Here is a 14,299-nt window from a genome sequence, read left to right as displayed (position 1 = left end):
CTGGAATCTGAACCTACTGCAGTTTCCATCCTTCCATATTTTTACAAAATCAGTTTTAAAAAAGTAATATAATGTTAAATCCCCAAGAGTGTAAGATGTGTGCGTATGATTTTCTGTCTTACAGCATCTACATTTGCTGCACAGCTCGTCACACACAGCCGGACATTACTGATCTGTTTGCCCCTGATGTCAAAGAGCATCATTATCATCGCCATCATCCTCAAGAACCCCAAAGAAAAAAGTCACAGGAATGGTGAGCTGGCTCTGCTTACACACTTGTTTATGTTGCTGTCATACTTAATATACAGTATGTATAATTAGCACATTCATAAACAAGTTGTCTCCAAAAGAGCAGGTATGTCTACAAATCATATCATGTTGAGCAAGTTTTTTTGAAACTCTTATTTTATTAAATTTTTTTTAAAGAAGCAAGCGTACAAATTATAACCTAGCAGAACACTACATGACTGGACATAAAAAAATTAAAAAAAAATAAAATAAATAAATAATAAATAAATAAATAAATAAATAAATAAATAAATAAATAAATAAATAAATAAATAAATAAATAAATAAATGAAATGAAATGAAATGAAATGAAATGAAATGAAATGACTGGACCATAAACATAAAAAATGAAATAAAATAAAGGGCAGCATTGCACTTGCATAACATTGTAATTCTTTTCTGTGAATTGTCAATAGGGAAAAGTCAGTACAAGTGGTAGTGAAGGAGATCTAACAAATGTTACAAAGGTCCTCAGCTGGATTCAAAGTGGGGTCATGGTGGTTTAACATTCTGTTGTAGCAGCCGCCACTGGTACAGTTCTACGACAGTTGCAAATTTGCATATATCTGATTTCATGTACCACTATTGTTAAGTGCACTGTTAAAGTGTCTGTCTGTCTGTGTGTGTGTTTGTGTGTATGTGTGTGTGTGTGTGTGTGTGTGTTCAGTTCCCCTGTTTTGAAAAGTACAAATAACATAATGTTTAAATAGTCCATCACAAGTATCGGGAGCTCTTCATTCAAAATCCTGCTAAAGTAAAGAAAGTAAGAAGTAGCTCTTTAAGTTCATTAATTACATTTAGACTAGTCCAGTGTTTTGGAATCCAGGGTTCTATTCATTCTTGGAAACTCGGTAAAAGATACTTTTTGATATGCTACAGCTGACGTACAACAAAAACGAGAGGGAACAAATGTGCTGCATGTAAGTCTGTTTCCCAAGATAAAGGGTAACCCCCCCCCGAGTGGTTATCTTTTTTTTCTTGGGCAACAGTCAAAACCAACAGTGACACTGTATATATGTATATATGTAGGTTTGTTGGTGTGCGTGTGTGTGTGTGTGTGTGTGTGTGTGTGTGTGTGTGTGTGTGTGTGTGTGTGTGTGTGTGTGTGTGTGTGTGTGTGTGTGTGTGTGTTTGAGCATATGCATGCGTGCGTGCACGTGCCCTGCTCAATTGGTTTCTATTGGTCCCAAAGAAAAGACTGGTTGAGTTAGTCTCAGTGGCCACTCCTCACAGAAACCCATTATAGTCACCTTCATCTTGGAGAAGGACCGGTGTTTTCTTTCAGAAACTGTCAAGAGGAGGAAGCACTTACACAGCTCAAGGTAAATTGTGCATCTTCCATGTTTGTTTTTGGCTAATTTTAAGTTACAGTTTAGCTCATGCTTTACCTTTGTTTAAGGTATTCATGGGAATCTCTAAATTTGTTATTTATGCAGTTGAATGTTTTACTTTTACTGCACTTAGACATGGAGATGTGTAATTTAAGGCAACAAATTAGCAAGGACATATTACAGTAAACTGTAAATGTTAGATGTATCCCTGTACATTGGTTAGTTTTCTTGCGTACCACCACCACCAAGTCAATGCCATTGTTTGGTGTTTCTGCATCTGTTATTTACAATAATTTAATCAGGCGTTAAAATAATTTACGTTCCAGGTTCCATTCATGAAAAATAACAAAACAGGTTATCACTGGAGATTAAAATCACAAAACTCATGTTGACTAAATATAAGCAACATATTGAAAAGTAAAAAAGTAAGAACCTTATTGTGATAGAGTCACTTGTTTGAAATGTGATCTTGTTTTTATGTCATTAGCCAAGCTAGTTGCTCCAAAATCAAAATATTTCCCAGACATTCATTACCCAGCAGACAAATTCTACTGACTCTGGTGATTTCCTGACTTTTTGTCTAATGCCATTATACTTTACCCCCCATACTTTGGTTTATGACCAAATACCAGCAACGCTTATTTCCAGCAGTAGGTCTGCTTTGGTGGTAATTTGTAACTGTTAGCACACTAACAAACTAAACTAAGATAGAGTATATTAGCATGCTCAGGTGAGCATTTAGCTCAAATTACTACTGTGCCTAAGTACAGCCTCACAGAGCAGCTAGCATGGCTAAAGGCTGTTAGTCGTAATGTTTTAATATCTCATTTTCAAAGGTTGTAAATGGTGTGTGTGTAGCTTATCTCTAGCCCTTTTATGGGCTAGTATTTTGAATGGTGTAGGTATGGTAGGTAGGTACTATGCAATTCGATTATTCATACTGAGTAAACCCCTTTTTATTTTGAAGAGAAAAAGTATTTTAACTTTATTTTTAACTTTAGTATTTTAACTAAATTTATATGGCCAAACCTTGTTTAAATTCGGCATGTATCTCTGTGTGCAGTACTTTATATGGCTAATAGCTTCATACCATCTAATGTATAACATGCTGACATAGTATACAAATTAATTTTTTTATTAAAGGTTAAAATGGACCAAAGACAAAACTCACAGGTGAAACTGAATCTGATGAACCTTGGGAACAGACCAGGACATACTCAGCCCAAACCTCAGGAGAGGGAACAGTGGGGCAGTAAGATTGAGTTTATCCTGGCTGTGGCTGGACACATTGTTGGTTTGGGAAACGTCTGGAGGTTTCCATATCTGTGCTACAAAAATGGAGGAGGTAAATATTCATTGTCATGGCCAGGTGACTGTCATGTAAAAATGCTTTTTTGTAGTCTGACTCGGCAGGCATTATGATTGTGTTCAGTTAATAATTGCTTGTTGGACTTTTTGTAAAAAGAAAGAATCCCTATAACTGTCATTATTACTATAAAGTGACTAAATAATTATCACGGTTTCTTCTAGCCATCTAACTATATTAATTTTTTAAATCATTTTTTATGTGCGCAACATAATGCAGTTTTTTCAAGATTTTAACAAGTTTTTCTTTATATTTTAAAGGGGTTTTCTTCATACCTTATGTTTTGTTTTTGTTCACCTGTGGCATCCCACTCTTCTTCCTGGAGACATCTTTGGGCCAGTACACCAGTCAGGGTGGAATAACATGTTGGAGAAAAATCTGCCCTCTTTTTGAAGGTAAATATTCATGGTATTTGTAATCAGTTACAGAAAAAATAAAGCAAATATGTGTAATTCATATTGGATATTGCTTATGAACACAGTATGTAGAATATTTGGTTGTTGTAACCAGTATTAAACACCAGACAAAATTAATTTAAGCATAGTGCAAGCTATTTTAATTTATTTCAGTGGTTTATGTATTTAAAGCTGCAGTAATGTTATAAACAATGACTTAAATAATGTGTATGTGAAAGGAGTCACTCATAGTATTATTTTGAAGCCCAGCGGTTGGGCCCCTCCAAAGGATCTGCAACACAAATTTGTATTTATTTAGTTTTTATTAAATTTTTTTTAACCAATGACTTTTTTTTTTTTTTTAACTTTTATTTTTTTACAGCTCATAGATATCCGTAATGTGACAAGGGCCCCAAGCTACGTACTGTTTTTTCTATAATAGGTCACAAGCCAAAAGGTTGAATAATAACAAACAATGCATTGCAATTTATAAACGTATCATATGTTTTTTTAATGTAAAACTCTAATCATAAGAATAACTAGTAACTAATATACATTTACGGAAATAAAAGTACAATATTTTACTCTGAAATACAGTGTAGAAGTAGAAAGAAGCGTCAAATGGAAATATTCAAAGTACAACTACCTCAGAACTATACTCAAATACAGTGCAAACATTAATGGAAATTTTTTTATGTTGTTTCAATACGACATCTCTATCTCTCTACAGGTTTAGGTTATGGAAGCCAAGTGGTTGTTTTGTACACTGGGGTGTATTACATCATCATACTGGCCTGGACGTTTCTCTATCTGTTTTCATCCTTCAGCGCTGAGCTTCCATGGGCGAGCTGTGACAACAGCTGGAACACAGGTACCAAGACTTTATTGACAAGATATGACACACAAAACTGTGCATTGTGTTCACTTTGTTCACCAGTTTTCACAACCTTTTCTCATTCTTTAATGTAAGATGGCTGTTTCGAGCACGGTCACAATCAAACATCGTCTCTGCACCTGTATGGAAATAGCACATCTTCGGTTGTAGAATTTTGGGAGTAAGTAGCCTGATTTAAAGTGTCTTATACTATAAAGGCTGCTGTGTTTTTGTATGATCCTTAATAAACGTTGTTACAGGAGGAGAATCTTGGGCCTCTCCAGTGGAATTGATGAAATTGGCAACATTCGTTGGGACTTGGCCCTTTGTCTTCTTCTTGCCTGGACGTTGTGTTACTTCTGTGTCTGGAATGGAGTGAAGTCCACAGGAAAGGTACAGCACAATCTTGGTGTTCATTTGTAATGTATAATTTCATGAAAGCTGTACTTTTTTAAAGATATTTTTTCTTTTAAAGTAACTCAAAAGGTGTTGATTCTGTCTTAGGTGGTCTACTTCACTGCCACATTTCCGTATTTAATGCTGGTGGTGCTGCTGGTTCGTGGTCTTACGCTACCGGGGGCAAAAGAAGGAATCATGTTCTACCTCTACCCAGACCCGTCCCGTCTCACTGACCCAGAGGTACAACTTTTCTACAACCTCAACCAAGTGCTCTGAGTGCCTGAATATAACCATATTAAACAGCAGGTAGGCTAGCAGCTCCCCAAGGCTTAAGCACAGTGGTGCTCTGAGCTAAATGCTAATGTAAACGTGCTAACATGCTTAAACTCTCAGTGCTAAAATGCAGATGCTCACAAGCATCTTGTTTAACATTTTCACTGTCTTAGTTTAGCATGTTAGCATGCTGGCAGGTATTAAGAGTCACAGGTGGATTTACAAAAAAAGGGCTTCATTGGCCCAAAAGTTAAAGTTATGATTTTCTACTATAATTTATATTTTCAAGTAAACTAAATTAAATCAGGAAATTGTTACTTAAAGCAGAAACAGACAACTTTTCAGACAACTTTGTCAATGAACATTTTGCAGATACACTCATAACCATTTTGCATCTTGGCAAATACATGCATTTTTACAAACATGAACTCTGCGTAAACTCACCCTTATCATTTAGGTATGGATGGATGCGGGCAGCCAAATTTTCTACTCCTATGGAGTCTGCACAGGTGTTCTGACATCTTTAGGAAGTTACAACAAGTATAGCAACAACTGCTACAGGTTTGTATTTCATCATTTCATATGCACTGACTATTCAGTTCATTCTTACTGAAGTTTTAATTAGACCACAGGATTCCTATTTTTTTTTATATTTCCCCTACAGAGACTGTGTTTACCTGTGCCTGTTAAACAGTTTAACCAGTTTTGTAGCCGGCTTTGCCATCTTTTCTGTGCTCGGTTTTATGGCGAAGGAGCAAGGTGTGGATATATCGATGGTGGCTGAATCAGGTATGGCCAGTTAATCATGCTTGACAGAAACACAGTGGTACTGTTGGAATTGATAGATAATGGGTCATTTTTTTGTTCCTTTGCAGGTCCAGGGTTGGCATTTATTGCTTATCCTCGTGCTGTGGCTCTAATGCCACTCCCCCAGCTCTGGGCTATTTTCTTCTTCATTATGATCATCTTTTTAGGATTAGATAGTGAGGTAGGACTGAAAATCTAACAGGAATCTAATAGTTAGATTCAGACACCATAGTACAATTTTGTATTAATACAAAATAATCTCTTTCACAACTGTAGTTTGTATATCAAGAGGCACTGGTCACAACCATTGCGGACATGTATCCTGCCTTCTTTAGAAGCAATTGTCGCCGTAAACTCCTCCTTCTCGCCATTTCTGTTGGGAGTTTCTTTGTTGGCCTTCTGATGGTCACAGAGGTGAGTGATGCAAACTTTTTGATATTAATTTCTTTAATCAAACCATTGTTTACAGAATATGTCAGTGTAACAAATGTAGCTACTGTAAGCGTAAAGATGAAGACATGGATGATTTGCTATGATAAAAACGTGAAATGGACACAAATTTAATACAATGTATCACGTGGTGGTGGGCACAAAATTGTTGAAGTTATGTGCTGACAACGTAAAAACAGTCCCAATGCAAAGTCAATGAGGATCTGTTGGCGTGATGGACACGAAGTAAGTGTTAAGTGTGAGAATTTTCAGGTGGGAGGGAGGGTAGAGGGGTCAAACAAACTAGGACCTTTGTTCAGGAAATTATGGTTTGTGTCCCTTGAGAAACCAAAAGTCAATGTAGTTATGTGACTTTATGTCTTTATATCACTACGCAAGTTACGCAACTTTACGTTACTTTGTTACTTTTGTTACTTTAGATATTTTAACCATAATGTTTTTCTTGACTAATTTTTTTTTGTTCTGTTAATCTAACCAAACTGCCATATTTTCACAATGTTAACCACATGAATAAAGTGTTTGAAACTGTGACTTTTTATAATGCTTTGCATGGAATGGTTTTTACGTTCCAGCACAAAATTTTAACATATGTCGTACAAATCACTACACATTGCATAGTTAAAAGGCTGTGTCCATTTAACGTACTTCTGTGAGACTGTGTTAATCCCTGACAACAGAGGGTTAAATGTACATAAACAGTACACTTTTGTAGAATATATTTTCTGCTGTATGTAGTAAGTACTTTTACAATAACACATCAGACAACAAAGCCGATGATATAATGACAACCTTGTTCTGGTTCTCACAGACGGTCTGTTTTTTCTCCTCTGCAGGGTGGCCTTTATATTTTCCAACTCTTTGACTACTATGCCTGCAGTGGGATGACACTTCTGCTGTTTGCTGTTCTTCAGTCTGTCTGTATCGGATGGGTCTATGGTAAGGAGAAATTTTAACCCGGTAAAATCTGCTGGCATCACAGTTGGATCCTTCTTTATGAACTTTTTAAACCAGTGGTTTCATACTTGAGGGGTCACAAGGCAGTTAGCAGGAGAGGAATTATATATTAACATAGAGCAGGGAAACAGTGCCTGTTTGGTTAACCTCTCATTTTTGAAGACTCATTTATACTCCCTTTATGTATGAAAATAAATGTATCCATTTCAAATGTTGTAACAGTCACCACCCACATACTTTCGTGTGTTCTTTAAGTTGGCATGGGTACAACCGCTAGAGGGCAGCGGACCACAACAGGCTACGTACCCTTCACTACCGTCTAGTTGGCATTTAAATCCCGTCCAGTCTCCTCCCAGCTGTTTTGTAGTGACTTTCTCTGGGCCCAGGCGAAGTAAAATCATATATATGTTTAAAATTTGTTCCGCACAATTCGTATAGCCTCTCTTTAAAATGTACTTGCAGTGCCCAAGGTCGTGTCACGCATAAACTATTGGCTACACTGCCCGCATGATTATGGGCGGTACTGCTCCAATTTATTTGTGTCTATGAGCTTTCAGAAAACGTTCACAAATTCAGATGACATGAACACAGAGTTATGAACCAGAGACCAGTAATGTTGAGCTGATGTAACTAACAAAACTTATTTTCCTCAGGCGCAGACCGTCAGTATGATAATATAAAGGACATGATTGGATATCGACCATGGCCTTTTATGAAATACTGCTGGCAGTACTTCACACCAGCCATCTGTACTGTAAGTAGTTTTGTAGATATACCGCTTTGTAATTTTGTTCATGCTAACCTAACAAGCGAGTGTATTTGACAGCTGCCAGAGACTTCTGTCCTGAAGGTAGTCCACGTCTCAACCAGATGGAGATCAGTACCATTGATGGGGTACCTAAGGCTGTTCAAAGTCATTTTGAATGATATGACTGACGAATCTGTGAAGAAATATTTAATCATATGAAAGAGAACTTAGATATGTGACTTTTTTGGAAAAGAAATCTTGACAGTTTGATTCAAGCGATTCTGGAGAAAGATTGACGATATTGAACTAAAAACCCAAACAAATACAACCTCCCATTGGTGCTCCTTCAGAGCTCCTTCAGCTAATATGTCAAATGTTATTTACATTTCATTACTACCATGGTATAGCTCCGTTCCTCATGGGTAAGGATGTAGAAGAGGTAGACTCCCTCTATAGAATATTGTTCTGGCCAGAATAGTGTTTTGTGGCTTAGCCTGAGCCTCTTTTTTTGTTTCCCTTTTTTTAACACAAGATTTTTTTTTTCAGCTCACACACAGAACAGAGAACTGGGAGAGCATGAGGAAAAGGGCACTGAATTTGACCAAAAAAAGTGTATTGGAATAGAATCACAGACTACGCCTTAAACTTATATCTGTCACTATTTTGTAGAAAGTGATGAGACCAAGATTCACAATTCTTTTCAAGCTCTACATTTACAAGACGCACAAAAATCTGAAATCGTTAGGCAAGGGATAGGGATGTAACTTGGATTGCTTCACAATTTTTCTTTTCCAAGTGAGGTTAAAAAAGTTGACATTTTTTTGTATTATACTGTTAAAATTTAGCTAAAAGCAGGTAAATTATGTCATGTAGAGCTGTACATGGATGTTAGAAGTTAGCAAAGTCAAAAACAAGGAAAACAAGGATTTGGTGGGTAACTGAGCTGCAACTAACAGTGTTTGCATGCAGTCATTAGCGCTAGTGAAAACACATTATGAAGGCTGTTGTGTAGCTGACCGGATATTAATCGTCAGCTGACAGAAATTTGACTTCAGTAATCTGCCTAAACACCAGCATCTTTGTTTCTTTTCTGTATGCACTACAAATATAAATAATCATTTTGAGCCTTCTCCTCTTTCTGCTTGTGTATTTTGTAGTTTACATTTCTCTTCTCCTTGGTCAAATATACCCCACTCAAATTCAACAACACTTATGAATATCCCTGGTGGGGCTACACCATCGGTGGATTCTTCACTCTCTCTTCAACACTCCTGGTTCCTCTGTGGATGCTGTATGCTGTGAGCGTCACTCCAGGAACACTCAGTCAGGTACAGTCACAAGTTGTTATTGTTACAAACAAAAGAAGATCAGACAATTGACTAAATGTAGAAACTAAAAACCCTAACGGTATAGATGACTATCTGAATGCCTTAATTTAGGGTCTGTCACAGGGTAACTGAATAAATGCAACCAATAGATGGAACTTTTATACTGACATTGACAAAGAAAATATATTGTATATGCTGGTGACATCTGGCCGACACTGTTTGCATAAAAAGATCAGTATTGGAGTCAATATAAAACTGATGTAGTGACAATAGAAATTTGGTCTTACTGCATTAAAAGACAGGAATCTGTAAAAATATGGGGCCGAATTTTATTTTTTGAACTAATAAGTACATCAGAGTCATGAAGAGGGCAAATTACAGGACTATTGCAGGGTTTGTAATACTGTTTTTAGTTTAAGTTCAACTACACTTTTGGTTGCTTGTTGATGTCAGTTCCTGAGTATGTCGATGTGTTCAGGTAAGGAGTTCGTTAACATACTGTTAGTCTTGTGTAGCCAGATCTGTTTCAAGCACCCCCTGTCAATCTGCCATGAGGTGAAATGGTCTTGGTTGTTTGTGTTTCTCTAAATTAATCACAATTGTCTTGGGTGGCGCATAGTCCAGGACGGAGTGCTGGTGCCCCAGCAAAAAGGCAGCACAAAGATAGAGGACCATACTGTTGATAATGTCAACCTCTCATTTCTTTCTTCACACAGAGACTGAAAGTTCTGTGCACTCCAGCAAAGGACCTACCCACTGCAGCATTAAAGACAACAACAAATAAAGACGCATTTCAGACTTTCACAAGCTTGTACACACTGCGCTCGCCAGAAACTCCTGATGAAAGCGGTCACAGAGCTCAGAGATTATCAATTACCTAAACTGCAAGAAAGACTTTTTTTTTTAAAGAAAAATAGTGCTTATTAAATGACTACAGGGTGCATTATGATTGTTAATGAAGAATAAAACAAGACATTTGGAGAAAGGGGGTTTTCTAAGTTACAAAATATTTATTTAGGAGGGAAAGAAATGTCTCTCCTTTGATCACAAACTGTGTTGTATACAGTATCTATCGTGTATGTTGGTTGGCAGTATATGAAACATTGTTTTGTGATATGTTTTTATATAAATATTTACTCAGGAAATCCTATTTAATAGTTATTGGCAATGTTAATTTATTGGGTGACATACATAGGGTGTTGAAAAATCTGGATAATATTTACAATATTGATAATAACAGCAGTATTTTAGATAAGTAAATTGATTTATTTTGGATAGATAGACCTTTATTGCACATTTACATCAGAATTGGAGGGCTATCTTTGCTGGTGCAAAGAGCAAAATTGAAGAGCATGATTACAAAATATCATAAATAAAATAGAACCATGAAAAGGAAGTTAAAACATATAAAACAAAACATTGCACATTTGATCATGTTATATTGCACATGAAGCTGATGGCTTGTCCTATCATATTGCAAATAGACTACGATATACTTAAGAATCATATTATGCTTATAAAGCTAAATACAAAGAGTGTTTGATACACAACTTAAGGGTACATTACTGTCGTTATTTAGGAACAAACAAGGAACTTAAGAAAAAGGAACCACCCTTATAAACAGCCAAATGCAAATCAAAAATGCTTACGAAAATAAGAAGAAGGTCTAAGTAGCTATAAGATAAACAGGTTGTCAGGTGAATGCAGCACATGACAATGCATCAGTAAAATGTAGTTAGCATCACAATAACAGGCCACACCCGTTTGTCCTTAACACCTGAAACTGAAGGAAACTGGACATACAGGCTGTAATTCAATACGTTGCCTGTTCAGAGCTTTTCTCATTGAATTACTGAGTAATATAAAGCGTCAGTGTTGGACCATTTTACCATATAATTACACATGTACGCTGTAAAATATAACTTAAAAACTAATACCAGGTGCAAAAGTACTATCAAGTACATTGTAAAGTATTACTTTCTCTCGTTTTTGCTTGAGGAACTGTTATTCTCTGTATTACGTGTTTTTTTACTATAAACACAAAGAGCTTATTGCTTCCTGCCAATACACGGTAGTGGTAAAATAAAACCAGAACTTCAGAGAAACTTTGTAGTCGATTGATAGATTTCTGACATTATTGCCTCCCAGTTTTCAGGTGTTAGCATGACTTCAAGTAAAAAATAAAAAAAATAATCTTAAGAAAACCTAAGAAAACAGAACATATTAATCTCATTTTAATTGGCTACGAGTGTGTTTAAACTTCACATGAATACTAGATTTAAAAAGAAATAAAATAAAACCACAATTACTTCACAGCTCCTAGGATACAACCCTTTCCCCAGACTTTTTGTTTTCTTCCTTGCACTCCAAGCAGTCCATATTTCTTTTTTTTTTGTTCATTTTTTTACAGTGTAATTTGCCTAACCCCCTTTTTTAAAGCCTAAATGTACCCTAGTTATTTTTGTAAATAACATTTAGAAATATAATTTCTAAATAAATTATATCACAACTACTTTATGGCTTTATAAGCATTTTTCACATTTCTTGTTTTCTTACTCTGTAACATTATTTCTGTACTTTTAAAAGTAATTGATGAAATAGTATGACTATTATCGGGGTCATCACCTGTTCTAAGGTTTGGCCTCTGGGAGGTGCTGCAAGTCTCAGTTCAAGACATCATTCAAAAACATTGTATTCCTAGTGCAAAAGGTCTTGCTCCTTAGTTACAGGAGTACATCCGTGCTCCTAAGCAATGTGTCACTTTTCCCTCTTCCTGTGAATACTGAGAATGTTGTATCCTAATGTGTTTTATTAGCGTAACTAACTGCAACGCTACACTAAAAACTAATTCCTCCAGCCCTCCTCATTTGGTCTTTAAAGTCAAGTGCTGTGCTGTTGAGTGCTGTATGTGTGATTTGCAAAAAATAAGTTAGAGGTAATGTTACAGCTGTAGACTGCATGAAATAGGTTACAGCCAGGTTACAAGAGACTTTTTTATGAGTGTTGAAAGATGATCAATAAAACAACTCTAATATGTTTAAACATTAGAAATGCTATTTAAAAAAAAATTAAGACTCTTTTATGAAAACCTTGAATACATGAAGCTTTAAGTAAAAAATTCATAACTCTAGGAGGAACTTCTGTTAAGGTGTAAGCTCATAACTAATATATTTTTCATGCCAATATTTATGTATAGTTTCTTTTTTTTTTTATTACCATTGATGACACTGGTTTTGGTCTCCTAACATGAAACCACTACAATGTAACATTCACAAACTAACAAACAAAATCCAAGAGGACATTACCATTGCAAAGCCACCATGTTAAAAAAAACAAGACGATAGAAATACAATTGGTCAAATAATGAAATGCAAATCATAATGAGCACCTGACAATGCATATTAAATGAAACCTTAAACATTTTGTAAAAAAATAAGTAAATAAAATAAAATATGAACATATGTACATTAATTCATGGAACATCATTCTGTACATGTAACAGGCTGGTTTGACCTCTTAAACCATACTGAGCAGTATATAATAGACCACCAGAGGGCGCTTTAGCAGCACATGCAAACATGCAGCCAGTCATAAAGAGTTTTAGTTACTTTCCAGAGGGGACACGCACAAACACACACACACAAACACCTAACCTTAAAGCACAATATTTTCAAAATGCCAGATTTACCTGTCTTAGTCCTGCTGTTAAAGACTTCTTTATATTTATTTCCCCAATGTATAAAACTAATATGGAAGTAGTTCTTATGCAATTTAAGATCCTCACTTATAACCCACATTATCCTCAGCAATTGCGATGAATATGATTGTTTTGTAGCCCAATGTAGCTACCATTTGTCTTCAACTTCATAGATCTTTTTTTTCCTTTTTCTCAATCTATGAACTATTGTCTTATTTGTTTTTTTCTCTGTATTTTAGTTGAAGGGTAAAAATTGAAATAATACGACAAAATGTGATATTTGGAGCAAAAAGGATATAATGAGAGTTCTCACTTAAAAATTATTTTTGAATGAATTTCAAATTTTTTTTTCTATATTCATCCACACATTTTAATGTTAAAAATTAAAATTCCATTCCAAAATGTTGTAATTTTCTTCTTTCTTTTTTTTTTTTTTTTCTAAATATAACCTCATTCCTACATGTATAAAACTAATTTAAAAACATCTCCATATCTGTCTAATGGAACAAAATGCATCATTGCAAGCAATTTTTAAAAAATTATAACGATTATCATGTTTATGATTTATCCTATCGATGCTGCAGATACATCCATAACAACGTCATATAAAGAGAGGGAGCACTGTGTATTCAGTGTGCAAAAAATGTGCTACAGCTGCTGTGGAAGCTAATGTGCTAAAGCTACAGACAGCGACTTGCAGTGCTGCTTTTTCAGTTTAAGGGAAGGTGACATCTGCTGGCGACACTATCACACGACACACTGACACAGAAGGGGTTGTCAAATAATTTGTCCTTCCACATTGATATAGGCTACATAAGATGGCCAAAATATTATAACGACTTTGAGTGTAGCACAGAAACAATTAAACAATATCACAAGCTACACTATAATTGTCAGGGTTCCTGCAGATCTTTTAAAAAAAGTCTTAAAAGGCATTTAATTAATTGATATAAAAATACGACCTTAATATTGAATTGACTTGAATTACTCTTCCAAAAGTCTTAAAATGCTCAGACATAGGAAGTGAGGTTTAATAAATCTTTTTTTTTTCTGACATTGCATTATAATATCTCAAAATAATTGGGAACATCTATTTTTTGTCAAGTAATTTAATATATTCCCTTTCTTAAACTCGTCATGAGGGGAATCCAACCAGTGGAATCGCACATGCAGATTGAGAAACACAAAATGTCACAGAAAACTGTCCAGAAATACCAAATAAATACTTTAACAGTAATATAATATGATTGTTGTCTTCTATATGTTCCACTTTAAAAAAGTTTTTTTTTCAACATTCAACCTTTTCAATGGACAAAAAAGTCATATTTTATGTTACAGTAAACATTTAGGCAAAATACATTTGTCCTCCAATTTTGGTTATTAGAAAAT

The 14,299-nt window shown here is 35.4% G+C and overlaps 1 protein-coding gene across 1 annotated transcript; it reads left to right on the top strand.

The window, feature by feature from the left end:
* The first annotated feature begins 1,453 nt into the window (after window positions 1-1,453).
* Window positions 1,454-13,259, top strand: LOC121957859 (sodium- and chloride-dependent GABA transporter 2-like). Its single transcript, XM_042506652.2, has 15 exons — window positions 1,454-1,610; window positions 2,763-2,964; window positions 3,246-3,380; window positions 4,111-4,251; window positions 4,351-4,435; window positions 4,515-4,647; window positions 4,759-4,893; window positions 5,384-5,487; window positions 5,591-5,715; window positions 5,802-5,914; window positions 6,010-6,147; window positions 7,017-7,119; window positions 7,791-7,891; window positions 9,043-9,213; window positions 9,930-13,259. The coding sequence occupies exons 2-15, from the start codon at window positions 2,769-2,771 to the stop codon at window positions 10,092-10,094; spliced, it is 1,845 nt and encodes a 614-aa protein (XP_042362586.2). The 5' UTR covers window positions 1,454-1,610; window positions 2,763-2,768; the 3' UTR covers window positions 10,095-13,259.
* The last annotated feature ends 1,040 nt before the right edge of the window (window positions 13,260-14,299 follow it).

Source organism: Plectropomus leopardus, chromosome 2 (assembly GCF_026936395.1).
Source record: "Plectropomus leopardus strain MGB_pleo_1.0 chromosome 2, ASM2693639v1, whole genome shotgun sequence".
Lineage (NCBI taxonomy): Eukaryota > Metazoa > Chordata > Actinopteri > Perciformes > Serranidae > Plectropomus > Plectropomus leopardus.
Note: the sequence above shows the minus strand (reverse complement) of the source record. Positions and strands in the feature narration are given on the sequence as shown.